This window comes from Megachile rotundata, chromosome 10 (genome assembly GCF_050947335.1).
Source record: "Megachile rotundata isolate GNS110a chromosome 10, iyMegRotu1, whole genome shotgun sequence".
NCBI lineage: Eukaryota > Metazoa > Arthropoda > Insecta > Hymenoptera > Megachilidae > Megachile > Megachile rotundata.
In genome coordinates, this window is record NC_134992.1 from 12222055 (window position 1) to 12237485 (window position 15431).

General features: G+C 39.5%; 1 protein-coding gene across 2 annotated transcripts in view; it reads right to left on the reverse strand.

The window, feature by feature from the left end:
• The window catches only part of Myo81F (unconventional myosin 81F), a 37341-nt gene that overhangs the window by 20296 nt on the left and 1614 nt on the right, over nucleotides 1-15431 (reverse strand). For both annotated transcript variants that reach the window (XM_003705367.3, XM_012290224.2), the window contains exons 2-3: nucleotides 9821-9927; nucleotides 5-67 (exon numbers count right to left, since the gene is read on the reverse strand). In XM_003705367.3, the coding sequence (XP_003705415.1) occupies nucleotides 5-67; nucleotides 9821-9927 (170 nt within the window). The remainder of the gene's footprint in view (nucleotides 1-4; nucleotides 68-9820; nucleotides 9928-15431) is intronic.

Here is a 15431-nt window from a genome sequence, read left to right on the forward strand (position 1 = left end):
TTACGTTCGTGTAGAAGTCCACTTCTTTGTAGGGATTCACAGCCACCAATATGGATCCTGTATACGTCTACGGTGGATGCAATTGAAATTACTGAGTCAAGGAAGTACAGAACCAGCAGACTCGTTAAATCGTTCGCGTATTCATCGTTCGCCTATTAATACAAACGATTGATCTCGGAGCGAGAGAGAAAAAGGTGGTGAAAAAAGAAAAAGTGTTTAGCCTGGCTGAAAGAAACCATGTCGACGGTATTATTTCTTCTTTCCTTCAACCTCGTGAACCGCCTTGAATGATAATGCGACATGCATTCCCAATGGGACTGCACACCGCCTTTCGCGTCACTGTGTGAAAAACTCCCGCGTAAATGCGTGACGGTATTTTTTAATACACTTTTTCTTTTCTGCCTTCCTGTGACACACATCGACCTGTGTAAACAGTACATTTTATAACTTTCATGTTCCACAGATTTTTATGGCGATACTATTTATAAATTTGCAAGCTTCATAATTTTAAATTAAAAAATTTGACAATTTTAAATATTCACCCCTTGAAATATTTTGAGGCTGAAGCACTTGTACTTTACATGTGAATTTACTGGTAGATCAATTTTTGTGAATTTTGAATTTTCAATTCGAGTACGAATTTTTAATTTGAAGTTCAGTTATGTGCATACTTAAGATCACTGAACATAACGTTAACATATTTTAATTTTCCTGTTTGTTTTAAATTCTTGTACTGTTTTGAAGAGTCTGAAGTGACGCGAAAGAGTTCATTTATACTCAGACTTCAACTATGATCAATTTTACTCGAACTTTTAATATATTTCAATTTAAAGTTCAAGTCCAATCATCTGCATAGTGAAAGATTGATACTAAAGTGACATAACATTTCAACTTCCTTTGTCTATTTTATTACTGCAGCTATGATTAGTTAGTTCTGACTGACACACCTAAATAAACGCACTTCAGCTTCATTTATACTCAGACTTCAGCTATGATCAATTTTGCTCGAACTTTTAATATATTTTAATTTAAAGTTCAAGTCCAATCATCTGCATAGTGAAAGATTGATACTAAAGTGACATAACATTTCAACTTCCTTTGTCTATTTTATTACTGCAGCTATGATTAGTTAGTTCTGACTGACACACCTAAATAAACGCACTTCAGCTTCATTTATACTCAGACTTCAGCTATGATCAATTTTGCTCGAACTTTTAATATATTTTAATTTAAAGTTCAAGTCCAATGATCTGCATAGTGAAAGATTGATACTAAAGTGACATAACATTTCAACTTCCTTTGTCTATTTTATTACTGCAGCTATGATTAGTTAGTTCTGACTGACACGCCTGAATAAACGCACTTCAACTATGATCAATTTTGCTCGAACTTTTAATACATTTCAATTTGAAATTCAAGTGCATTTACGTAGTCAAAAATTGATATCAAAATGACTTTTTTTGTCTATTTAATTATTGCAGCTGTTCAGACTGACGCGCCAAAATAAATGCAAAAACCAAAGAGTGCACCCCATTTGCACGATCCTGTAGGAGCCGAAGATAATAACTAAGAAGCATGGATATTTAGCGATCGGTAAAAAACGAGAGAAGAGCACGGCAGGATGCGAAACGTTTTTAACGATCCGTCGACTGGTCGTCTGCAGACTTCTCATTCTCCATTTTTCCTTTTCTCCGTTTCAGAGCGTGTTATCGAAATACCAGCAAAGCCTCCGCACCCAGTTGAATTCAACGAGGAAGATTATCGGGCTCGGATCGACGCGAAATCCAACGAAGAACCTCGCGATTCCCTCCCTTACATAATAACCGAACGAATGACACGGTTTCGATGGGTGTTTCAGGGGTGGGGATCGTCGAAATGACGTCACAGTCGGGGGTGAAGCCGAGGGGATGACTCACGGCTGAATGCCGGCAGCGAGAAAGGGGATAATACACCTATAGACGGTACCCTTCTGCAACATTTGGAACGGGGAACCCTTCGGACCCCCGGGTTTCGCTTACACTTTGCAACAATCTGCATATCAGACCTTCGATGCTCGAAATTTAAAAGAGAAAATGTAAGAGGCTTAATTTGAAGTAGTCTCTTGAATAATGTGCAAGGTAAAATGGAAGCTATAATGGATCTCAATAATTAATTACAAGAATGATTTTTTAATAAGAAGTTCGAAGTTGAAGCGTTGTAAAATTGTTGCCTCCAATATGGTTGAAAATGAACATAGTATATAATTTATACAAGTTTTTGTTTCTCACAGTGAGACACCCTGTACGATGTTGTTGAAGTACGTAGTTATAATTTTAGTATATCTACTTTCATCTTTTACCAAAATGCATTCAAGGCTTCACACGCTTCAGTCCAATTATTAATACATTGACATAAAATTTCAACTACCTGAACACGAGCTACCTTGTTAAATAAACTTGTATTGAAAATATTAGAAAATGAACAAGATTTACGACGGACAAAAATACATTCCTTCGTAAATAACAGTTTCTCTCATCAAAGGTTTAAAGGACTCAACCTTTCATGAACGACTCCAACTTACGCGTGTTAGGTCTATTTTAGTCGTCGACCTTTCTGCCCACCAGCAAATATTGCTTTCTTTATTGCGACGTAAGGGTAGCCTTTTACCTGTCATTTACAGAATTCGAGTCGCCCTGACGACGAAAGGTGGGTTCATCGATTGTGCGCGAAAAATGAACACCGACAGGGCAAACAAACCTATCATGTATCTTCTATTAACTCAGCAAAACCAATATCCTCAGGGGTATCTTTAAATCGATATTACTCGAAGATATAGCGCAGAATAACTAAAAAATGAATGTAAATGTAGAATTAATAATTATTTGTAGAATAAATTCTTCTTTGAAAAATTACTGTAATAAAAAGATCACGAAGCAAGCTTTAAAAAATGTTTAAATTATTAGTCGTACGATCTCTATCAGCCTAAGAGGAAATGCAATCTTACAGGAAACTCCTTATAAGCAACCGCATTTCCTTCCATTGTCGTCCGCGATATTAATCTTTCTATGCTGCTCGTCGTCCGTGAAAAGCGTTCCAAAAAGGAAATACCAGAAGCATTCAAAGGACCCTGCCTTTGTAATTTTTCCCACTTTACATTTTTTCTGCTGACTTTAAATTTACAAAAGTATTTATTTTTAATCAAGAATCGAATTTTGAAGTTTTAGTAATTTGGTAAGTTTGCCTCGGGTTCCGCAAAGTCTAATGGCTCTATCATTAATAGAATTATAATAAACGGTAACACGGTTGAGAGCAGAGTTTAAACGGAAAAAGCTTCTCCAGCAGTGGAGCTTTGATCAAATTTAACGCCGAATAGTCACAAAGGGAACTAGACTCAAAACGGGAAACAGAAAGGAATCACTATATTGAACTCTTTAGCGGGCAAAGAGAAAATCGTCTTTTAGATGGGACGGTTTATTTGTCTTTGGACGAGGACTGCGGAAGTCTGGCAAAAGAACTTCAAAAGCCGGAAATGTAATCTTTTTTTTCGTTGGACCAGAATTTCTGTTTACGTCTGTCTTTTGCAATTAAAACGATGGGCCACTTTTACCGGAACACTTGTGACCGTAATTACTAAGTTGTTCCATATCGAACTAACATAAATTCAATTTATTAGCATAATTCGATGACACAAGTTCTTTGAATATTTATGAGCTTGACAAATAAATGTTTACCAGCGTGAAATATCTTAGATCACACATGTGTTAGAACACATTTCACTAGCTACATTTTATGCGTTACGATGATTGATCATGGCACTCTCATTGGGTCTACATTGCGGCGACCGATGACGGTCAGCGAGCAAGTTCGAGGGTCAACACATATGGCAAGCAAACACAGGGTGGCTGACCCAAAAAGAGAATCTCGCGAGCTCGACCCGGCCAAACAGAGCATGAAATTTTCAATAAAACGTAACCCCATAGCAACCGTGCGACCTAAAAAACAAGGCTGACCTCAAAAAACGTCTTTGTGAAGACAAAGGCGGTGCCAAGGTGAGCGTAAAACATTTAACCCGTTCGCTGCAGACCTTGCCGAATGTTTGTACTGCAGTGAAGATGTTGAAATTTAAGACTTTTAAGTACCCCATCAAAATCTTAGGATCACATCTTAAATATAAGAACATAGATATTTAACATAAGTCTCTATATAATAGTATAGTGAAACACTATAAAATATATAGTAAAGCAGTAATACGACAGCACAGCTGTACAGTAAAATCACTACACAAAGAATTTTCTAATCCCACAAAGAGCATCCGACACTACTCTTGACCAACGGCAATATAGCGAGAGTGCACAGTATTTCAACAGAGAATCACAACAAAAGGTTTGATCGAGAATGAAGGCGTCGCGTTTACGTTCGCAACCACGGATCGACTTTGTTCTTCCTTTTCGCGGCCTAATTCGCCTCGTATCGACGGGTTCTGCAAACACGGGATAGGGTTCTCGAGTGGCGTTGCATATCCGGCTATACTCTCTGGCCCTGTTCCGTCTTTTGCCCTTCGTCCCCCGACACGGGACGCCGCTAAAAGGTGGCCGTGTTCATCCTCGACGAAAGCAATTGAAAGCGGCTAAGAGCGCTTCGCCAGCGAGAGGTTAATGAGAGCGAGCTACCCCTCTTCTACACGAGCGTACACGGCTACCGGAAGTAAAGCGCAGAAACAAATGATCGGATACGGAAAACTGTTACGACGCGAGAACTGCCTAACGATTCGATTTATGTAATCCTTATTAAAATAATTTTGTGATTGAGATACGGAAATCTCGTGATGTCAAGATTGAAAGTTCAAATATATAGTCTTGCGTTTGAAAGGTTGATATTTAACAAACATCTACAGTGTGAAATATATCTTTCGTTTAGAATATCTCGAAAATGAAAGTGAAATATGCAATTATAACGAAAGTCGCCTGAAGCATCTTGACGATAAGATGCTCTTGTAGGTATAAATTGGCACCCTGTGACAAGCTCAAATTTAACCCTCCCAAGGGAAGAAAGTAAGAACAAGCAACTCTTTCACCGACCACCCATTGTCTACGGGTACACGAGGCGCTCAATGCACTTTTTTTCGGTCGTAGGCTCGCCGCTCTTTCGGGATATCGGATTAACCTCGACGACATCGTCGAAACCGGAAGCTGAAAATCCCCTCTCACCCCGTGCAACCCTAGTTATCCGATCGAGCATCATCTATCTCTCGTCTCTCGTTCCTCCTACACCCGTTATCTCGTTTACCCTCCGCTTCGATCAGTGTGTTTTAATTTTGCCGCAACTTGCTCGCATCCAACTCCGCATGTACCGATGCTCGAGTTAACGGTTGTCAGAAAAAAGAGACCGGTATCTGTTTTGCTTTTGCGTCCTGCCCATTTGGAAATTAAACACAAACTTCAATTCCTTTTTTTACCTCGTTTTTTGGTCTCTGCAATTTCGGACTTGGTTCAATTGAAACCGAATGAATCGAAGTATTACTGTGCGAATTTAGTCCTTTCATTTTTTGGCGTTGCATGTCGGTGTATTGAATGTTGGCATTGCATGTTGAATCATTACATATCAACGTGTTAAATTTTAGTGCATGTCGCAGCTTACATTGAAGCGCTGAATATAAGCGCGTTGCATGTCAGAGAATTAAATGTACGTTGCATATCGACCTATTGCGTATCAATGAAATAAATGTCTCTGCATTGCACATCATAGCGGTGAATATCAGCGCGTTGCATATCAGCATGTTAAATACCGACAGGTTGCATATTGGCGTTGCATATCAATGTACGACATATCAACGAACTGTGCATATCTTGACAAGTTGAATGTCACTACGTTGCATTTCAACGAGTTGCATGTCAGAGCATATCTCGATAGGTTGCATGTCACCACGTCGAAGCACGATGGATTGCATATCATGTCGTTGCATGTCGCCATCTTGCATTTCGATGAGTTGTATGTCACTGCGTTGCGTCTCAATGAGTTGCATGTCAGTGCTTTGTATCTCGGTGTGTTGCATGTCACCTCGTCGAACCTCGATGAGTTGCATATCATCGCGTCAAACCTTGAGTGGTCGCATGTCATCTCGTTGAATGTCACCATCTTGCATTTCGATGAGTTGCATGTCACTGCGTTGCGTCTCAACGAGTTGCATGTCAGTGCTTTGTATCTCAGTGTGTTGCATGTCACCTCGTCGAACCTCGATGGGTTGCATATCATCGCGTCAAACCTTGATTGGTCGCATGTCATCTCGTTGAATGTCACCATCTTGCATTTCGATGAATTGCATGTCACTGCGTTGCGTCTCAATGAGTTGCATGTCAGTACTTTGTATCCCGGTGTGTTGCATGTCACATCGTCGGACCTCGATGGGTTGCATATCATCGCGTCAAACCTTGATTGGTCGCATGTCATCTCGTTGAATGTCACCATCTTGCATTTCGATGAGTTGCATGTCACAGCATTGCGTCTCAATGAGTTGCATGTCAGTACTTTGTATCCCCGTGTGTTGCATGTCACATCGTCGGACCTCGATGGGTTGCATATCATCGCGTCAAACCTTGATTGGTCGCATGTCATCTCGTTGAATGTCACCATCTTGCATTTCGATGAGTTGCATGTCACAGCATTGCGTCTCAATGAGTTGCATGTCAGTGCTTTGTATCTCGGTGTGTTGCATGTCACCTCCTCGAACCTCGATGGGTTGCATATCATCGCGCCAAACCTTGATTGGTCGCATATCATTTCGTTGCATGTCATCATCTTCCATATCTATGAGTTGCACGTCACCATCTTCCATCTCGATGAGTTGCATGTCACCATCTTCCATCTCCATGAGTTGCACGTCACCATCTTGCATCTCGATGAGTTGCATGTCACTGCGTTACATCTCGTACGTCACCGCGTTGCATCTCCATTTTGTCGTATTATATGGCCACCTTACGCATAGCCAACCACAGTACATCGTTGCATATCAACGAGTATTATTACTCGTCGCAACGATGTCGATTCACCAGCAATAAAACGAGTCTTCTAATACTTGATTGCACAAAGTACGAAAACGTGCAGTTGGTTATAAATGACAGAGTAACATAAATAGTACGAAAGCGCGTTTCGAAACACTGTAACCTCGGTGATCAAGTGATCATCTTTGGAGTATGAATGGAGTATGACGGCCGCTAACGAGCTTTGCCAGCTTCCGTCTGTAATTGAGAGCAGCAAAGTTTTTGCTCTACTCGGTTCGGTGTCGATCAAACGTCGGAATTCAAACGCACGATGCGTTCTCCTCGCCGATTTAGGTCGTCGTCAACGGGCTCGTTAGTGGACACTTCCTCGTGAACGTGTGGGTGGACACAGAGTAAAGTTGTTCACCAAGATCGCCATAAAAGACTATGCTCCGTTTTCCTTTCATCTTCTCTTCTTTTACAAACATCGATCTTTAAAGCATCAAATACTCCGTTTAAAAATATTCGTGAAAGTTTTAACGAGCATCTATTAACTTAGTCATGAAAATAAGCATTCCATGACTGTCAGATCACGTAAGAATCATTATATCAATGCGCAATCTCCGTTTATTACGTTAGATAGCGCGTCGATGAATATCGGCTCGTGGAACGCTGAGCACGTGTTGCTCTCGAAGTAATCCACGGAAACGTCGTTTTTTGCGCCGATGATGTAACCGAGAAATCGTGCAGATACAAGAAAACGTGTTCTCCCTTTGAATTTTTGTCGTCGGGAACGTTAACGAGCTTTTCAGATGGTTACCGGATTTTAAAGCCCCTAGGATAGCTTCGGTGAAATGGACGCTTTGTTCTCTTTAGGCAGAGACATTTTTTTGAGGACAGACTATTCTTCTCGTTTGAAAAATCAGAAGTGAAATTCTTCCTTACGGTATTTAGAATTTTAACGATTGAGAGATAGACATTTACTGTAGGAGTTTTATAATAATTATTCTTGTTTATTAACAATGTTGTCAACGAGATTCGATAGATTGTTATATAGTAGATTCTTCTTATGTAGCGTGGTCACATAATGAGATCATATAACATGTATCTTGATGTACTTCTTCTTTAATACATTTAATACTGTAGGAGTTTTATCATAATTATTCTTGTTTATTAACAATGTTGTTAACGAGATTCGATAGAGTGCCATGTAGTAGATTCTTGTTATGTAACATGGTCATATAATGAGATCATATAACATGTATCTTGATGTACTTCTTCTTTAATACATTTAATACCGTAGGAGTTTTATAATAATTATTCTTGTTTATTAACAATGTTGTTAACGAGATTCGATAGAGTGCCATGTAGTAGATTCTTCTTATGTAACATGGTCATATAATGAGATCATATAACATGTTGTATCTTGATGGACTTGTACTATATCTCAATGTGTATCTTAATACGATGTACATCAATATTTTATATCACCACGTAGTTATCAAATGTTATACGTATATGTATTTCCTCTATGGCACATTATATCTCAGTGCAATGAAAGCATAATTGAATCGAAAGTCGCAAAGAAATAAACTTTTCACCGCTGAAAAACTCGATAATATCTTCCAAAGTTTAATAAAGGCTGTCAGTCAATGAACATCCGCTGTCTGCTACCGATTTTATGTATAAAACAACGTTCGATTGAATGTTTCGAAATCTTTAACAACGAAAAGTAGTCAGACAGCAGTTTTCCCGATATTTCTTCCCTAAGGCAATCGATATCGGAATAACGAGTGAGAAGAAAAGGTACGACCGATCATTTGACCGTCTTGAATCGTCGATCAGATGCGTCGCGGCTGGAGGATTAAAGCTCGACGAGAAACGACAGTGGGTCGTCGGTGTCGGTCGTTGGGTCGGCAAACCCGGGGGATGAATGGGTCTGGCCCTGGGGTGGTTCACCAGCTGACTGGGGTTGTCGTCATGACAACGAACCAACCCAGCAGCCCCACCCCTATAAAATTCATACATATACAGAGATCTCAACCCCTTCCTGAATCTCTCCTTCTTTATAAAGTTGCTCTCTCTCCTCGCTCGGTTTCTTCGCTTTTAATCCCTTTTTTTTTGCTTAGAGATTGCCATTCGATTCGCGAAAATGATCTTCAAAAGGTATTTTCATGGATTTAAACCTCTCAAACCTTTGCACTATTTTAGCAAGTCTGACTCGTGACGCACTCGTACTTTGGTCGTGATCAATTTTACTCGAATTTTGAATACGCTTCAATTTGGAGTTCAAGTCCAATAATAATTTGCAACGACTGCATAATAACATATTGACGTAACATTTCAAATTTTTTTGTCTGTTTTAATATTAGTTCTAGACACACCTGACAAATAAGTCATAGTGCAAGGGGTTAGCACTCGAAAAAAATACACAGAAACCTGACAATTTTATGCCCAAGCTTAATCGCCATTTTCCATAGACTAATGAACTTATTAGAACTTCTGATTGATTTCGTAACTCGGCTGTTGGACACGTTTCGCAGCGTAGAAGCAAGGGAACTAAGCAGTTCATTCGCTCAAAGAATTCTAACCACGGGGCATAATGACGAGTTACGAAATGAACGGACATCCGCTGTTTTTTTCTGGGAGACCGCTGTTAGAAGAAACCGCGGTTCTCACACGAGCTTGCATCTGCGAATCTAACTTATACCCTGTGACGCGATATTGCATAACAAAATCTCTACATTTGGTAACAGTTAATCGTCCGCAGGAATGAACGATATTTTATGGAGTAAAAGTGATTTACTTCGGTGTAAATCGCGGACGAAACTAATTGCGCGAAATTAGGTTTGATCAAAGGATACGTATATCTGGTCTCTGCAGTACCGGACTTGTAGGTTTCGATTGATTCCCGTTTCATCGATGTCGCTGATGACCGTCATATCCGGGACACCCAACTCAGGGCTGGAGCCTGAAAAGAGATGATTAAAATTAATTGTACAGTAATAGTATGTGAAATAATTTTGTAGTTGCGTAACATAGGTACAGTAGCGTAGTACAATAGTAGTAAATACAGAGTACACTCTATGGTAAAAAATAATAAAATAATAGCAAAAACAATATAGTAATACAGTATTATAGTGAAGTGGATGCTTGCAAAAGTTTAGGTGGAAGGTAACTACAGAGGGTGACTTTTGCTCGACATAACTCTCCCTGAAGTTTTTCGAACGGCCGGTCATCCGAGCTCAGACGAGCACTTAACACTGATCCCATTCGTTCGACAGGAACGCGATATGGAAACCTGGTAAATTCTCTGGCCACCTGTTGTTCATGCAGACAATACCGTACGTGACAATTCCTTGTCACCACGAGTGGCCAATTTCCAACGCAATCAAACCATTAATGGGTACTCGCCAAAGAGACACGTCGCTGAAATATTGAATCAAATTCGAGGTTTCTGCTTCTACGCAATAAATAAAGCTTAACACCATGGTGATTCTACATTACACTGCAGACCAAACACTTCTGAGTTTCCTATTAAAAATGATCATCGTTTGAAGAAGAGAATCGTGATTAAAATTCAAATTAAGATTCTGAGCTCATCGTTTAGAGAAGAAAATTGAAATTAAAATTCAAATGAAGGTTCTTAGCTGGATCACTTATTACAGAGGAAAATTCAAATCGACTGTGATCTGAAAGTCAGACATCTGGGAGAATAAATTTCTTAAGAATGTCCAAGATCCAATGTAACCAGATTTCACGGAAACTTCAACAGTCCGAGATTGCAGCTGTTCGATCGTAATCTTGATTTAATTAACGAGCACGGTACCCTCGCAAGCGACTCGAGCGTGTGGCTGTACACACACGATTTACACCTACCCCAAACGTGGAGTGTGATGTGACTCCTGCGGTTCGCCTCTTTTTTTGCCAGTTCATTAAACGCTCCTTTGTATATCACCTACGTTCGCGGGCTTTTGTCCCGTTGCGGTTTTATCGAGGCAGAGAAAAAGGAACAGGGTGTAGAATGAATGTCGAATTAAAGTCGACATTTCGACGTGCTTTCACCGATTTTGGTGATGTGTCTCTTTTTTAAATTCCGCACTTCCTTCCAAAATGACGATGTTGCATTATAATTTTCCTAGCGGTATATGCAAACGGTCTTTGTTATTGTAGACTTTTGTTATATTGCCACGGATAGGAAGGAAGAGAAAAATTCTTTGGTCATATCAAGCGTATTTCTACTATACACGATATGTAACAAGTGGCGATATAATGGGTAGTAATATAAGGAGTAGTGATATAACGCTTTGGCGATATAACGCATGACAATATGATACGTTGGTAATATAACAAGTGGCAATATGACGTTTTGGCAATATAACATATTGGCAATATAACGCGTGGTAATGTGACGCGTTGACAATATGACGCTTTGGCGATATAACGTATTGGCAATATAACGCGTGGTAATGTGACGCGTTGGCAATATAACGTATTGGCAATATAACGCGTGGTAAGGTGACGCGTTGGAAATATAACGCGTGGCAATATAACGCATTGGCAATACGACACGTGGGAATATAACGCATTGGAAATATAACGCGTGGCAATATAACGCATTGGAAATATAACGCGTGGGAATATAACGCATTGGCAATATAACGCGTGGGAATATAACGCATTGGAAATACAACGCGTGGCAATATAACGCGTTGGCAATATAACGCGTGGGAATATAAATCGTTGGAAATATGACGCGTGGCAATATAACGCATTGGCAATATAGCGCGTGGGAATATAACGCGTGGGAATATAATGCGTTGGAAATATAACGCGTGGCAATATAGCGCATTGGCAATATAACGCGTGGGAATATAACGCATTGGAAATATAACGCGTGGCAATGTAATGCGTTGACAATATAACGCGTTGGAAATATAACGCGTTGGAAATATAACGCGTGGCAATATAACGCGTGGCAATATAACGCGTTGGCAATATAACGCGTTGGCAATATAACGCGTTGGAAATATAACGCGTTGGAAGTATAACGCGTGGCAATATAATGCGTGGAAATACAACGCGTTGGCAACATAACGCGTGGCAATATAAATCGATGGCAACATAACGCATGGCGATATAACACGCGGTCAAACAACGCGTATATAACACAACAAAGTTAGATCAGAAAAACTGAATTGCCCATGAATTTACCATACGATCCAATAAACATCTCGTTTTTCTTGAAAAGATCAACAAAAGTATCGCCCCATGTATCCGAACGACACAAAACCCGTAAGAAATTGTTGGCAAGTCTCGAAATACAGAGTGAAATATCAAATTTCTTAATAGTTAGCAAGGCGGTCCACGAGGAGTCACGTGACGTACGACCTTGGGGAAATAGAACCGTGGCAGCTGACGTGCAGGTGCAACGTGCCTGCAGGTGCATTTGCACTGCTGCCGCTGCTGTTGCACCTGCGTACTACGAGCACGTGGTCCATTCGCGATGATTGAAGATGATTTTGTAATCGAGCGGAATCAAAGCTTTTTTTCGGTACCTTCGATGACTGTGAAGATTGAAATTTTCGATAAAAGAGTCGTGGAAAATGTATGCACTTATGTAATAGAGACATACATTCGCTAAGCATGGTAGACACTTTTAATTGATAGTGTTAACACTACGTAATTGCATTCATTGATACGTACGCAGCTGCATGGAAGGATAGATATAAAAAGGGAATGCCACGAATGTTTTCTCCAAGTTATCGAGTACCGAATTCATACAGCCTTGCGACACGCGATGGTGTAACAATCGTGCGCGCCGTCTAAGCGTGATCAAGTATCATTTTTGCATTCCTGTCTAAATCGCTGTAACCGGGACCTTCGTTGAGTTCAGGAAACGGATGCTAGATCCGAGGTCGGCGATAACTAAACACGACATTCAATAGAACGATAAAGTAAATAGGAAGCTTGACCAATTCGTGAAAGGAAACAAGACGAAATATGGAAAAGTACGAGTCTCCCCGAGGCTCATGCACTTCCTTGCGAACGCGACTTAATCTCGGAATCTCGAATACGTTACTGAAGGATTAGTTTTAAATCCAGAGTCGATTTCGATCCGTCATACATTATATTTCATATCGAATTCCATGCTACTCCGAAAATAAAAATGGTTAAAAGAAGGATAGAGTAAAGATGAAATTAAAATTCAAGTTAGACGATCACGTGACGCCCCATAGATGTCGAGCTAAAAGTCTATTGTCTCGTATAGAGAGGAAACGAATGCGAGAATAATTTACGAGAAGAGAGGAAACGCGCCAGGAATATTCGTAAAAGGAAGAACACGAAGGGGATATCACTTTAGTACAAACATTCATCTGTCTTCTATAATACCTAGAAACCATGAATTCGTCCCTTATTCTACATTTACGAGGAATTATACGAGAAGTAGAAACTTGAAAATGATATTGGGATTCTATAAATATTGAATTTTAGGGGCGTTCACGTTTAGAGACATGGGATGTAGAAATATTTGGATTTAGAGATTTATGATACAGGAATAGGGAGATAAGGTACCAGAGATCTAGATGCATAGATAAAGTACATTTATTTATTTTGATTTTGTGGTTCAGACATAATGTACTCATCGAGTACAGTTTCATTAAATAGAATGCTTTACATTTTGCCTTTAGCTTATTTTGATTTTGTGGTTCAGACATAATGTATTCATTAGGTACTGTTTCATTAAATACAGTGCCTTATATTTTACCTTTTACTGATTTTCATTTTATGGTCCAGATATAATGTACTCATTAGGTACAGTTTCATTAAATACAGTGCCTTATATTTTACCTTTAATTTATTTTGATTTTATAGTCCAGACATAATGTACTCATTAGGTACAGTTTCATTAAATACAGTGCCTTATATTTTACCTTTTACTGATTTTCATTTTATGGTCCAGATATAATGTACTCATTAGGTACAGTTTCATTTAATACAGTGCCTTATATTTTGCCTTTTACTGAGTTTGATTTTATAGTCCACACATAATGTACTCATTGGGTACAGTTTCATTAAATACAGTGCCCTATATTTTGCCTTTTACTGAGTTTGATTTTATAGTCCACACATAATGTACTCATTGGGTACAGTTTCATTAAATACAGTGCCTTATATTTTGCCTTTTACTTATTTTGATTTTATAGTCCACACATAATGTACTCATTGGGTACAGTTTCATTAAATAGAATGCCTTACATTTTGCCTTTTACTGAGTTTGATTTTATGGTCCAGATATAATGTACTCATTAGGTACTGTTTCATTAAATACAGTGCCTTATATTTTGCCTTTTACTGATTTTCATTTTATGGTCCAGATATAATGTACTCATTAGGTACAGTTTCATTAAATACATCGCCTTACATTTTGCCTTCCTATCATTATTTTACTACTTTGTATTTGAAAAAAATTCACGGTGATCAAGAAGCTTTCGTGCAACGATTCGACCAGCAGAAGAGTTCTCAGGGAGGTCGACGACACGTAACAACGGGAGGAAATAATTAACTCGCGGCATTATCATACACAAGAACACCGGAGTAACCTGGCCGAAAAGTGTACGAAGAACGCTTCGAGACGTCAGTATGTTCAATAGAATCACAATCGTATCAGAAAGTTTCGGAAGAATGTCACATCACCTTCTTCGGTGAAATATACTTTTTTTAAAGGTATACGGTGATTCATTCGACAAGAACGAAATTCCGGGGAAACCTGCCTACCAGGATGCTGCCATGACTCACTCGAGATGTGCACGATATTACACGCGTCTACCGAGGAAAAGTTTCTCAGGGTGACGATCTGGGTCAACGTAAATCGAATTTCGAAGAACCCTACAAGTTATTACCCGTGGATATTAGACACGGTCGAGGAAAAATTCGTACGAGGATTAATCTCGCGGGTCATGTAGGATCTATTGAATCGATTATGCATGCGTGAAACTGGCTTCCGGTGAAATATGACATGCTATTTATAACCGATCATAAATGCAAATATTACTACCTAACTGAATCACGTGGATAACGATAGAAAAATGTTCGTCCGACTTCGGATCGGCTCGGCAAAAATCGGGCGCGCTCGGTTCCTAGTTGGAGAGTTAAAATTCGAAACTCGTCGAAACAAAGAGGAACAGTAATATACTGCTAGACAAAGAAAATTAACGTTTATTATTACTTACTAGACGCATTGCACCCTCGATCGGAAATGCATGTATAGAATACACGCGTACATTTGTACCGTAAGTGGTTCTATCGTACGCGACACGATAACTCGACTGGCGTCATGATACATGTGTATCGTACGCATCAAACTACTATGAATGCTGACAATATACCAGCGATATGACAGAGTTGACCACCCGTGCACCGTTGGACTTACGTTACGAAAACGGACTTTTTTATGTGAAACAGTTTACGACC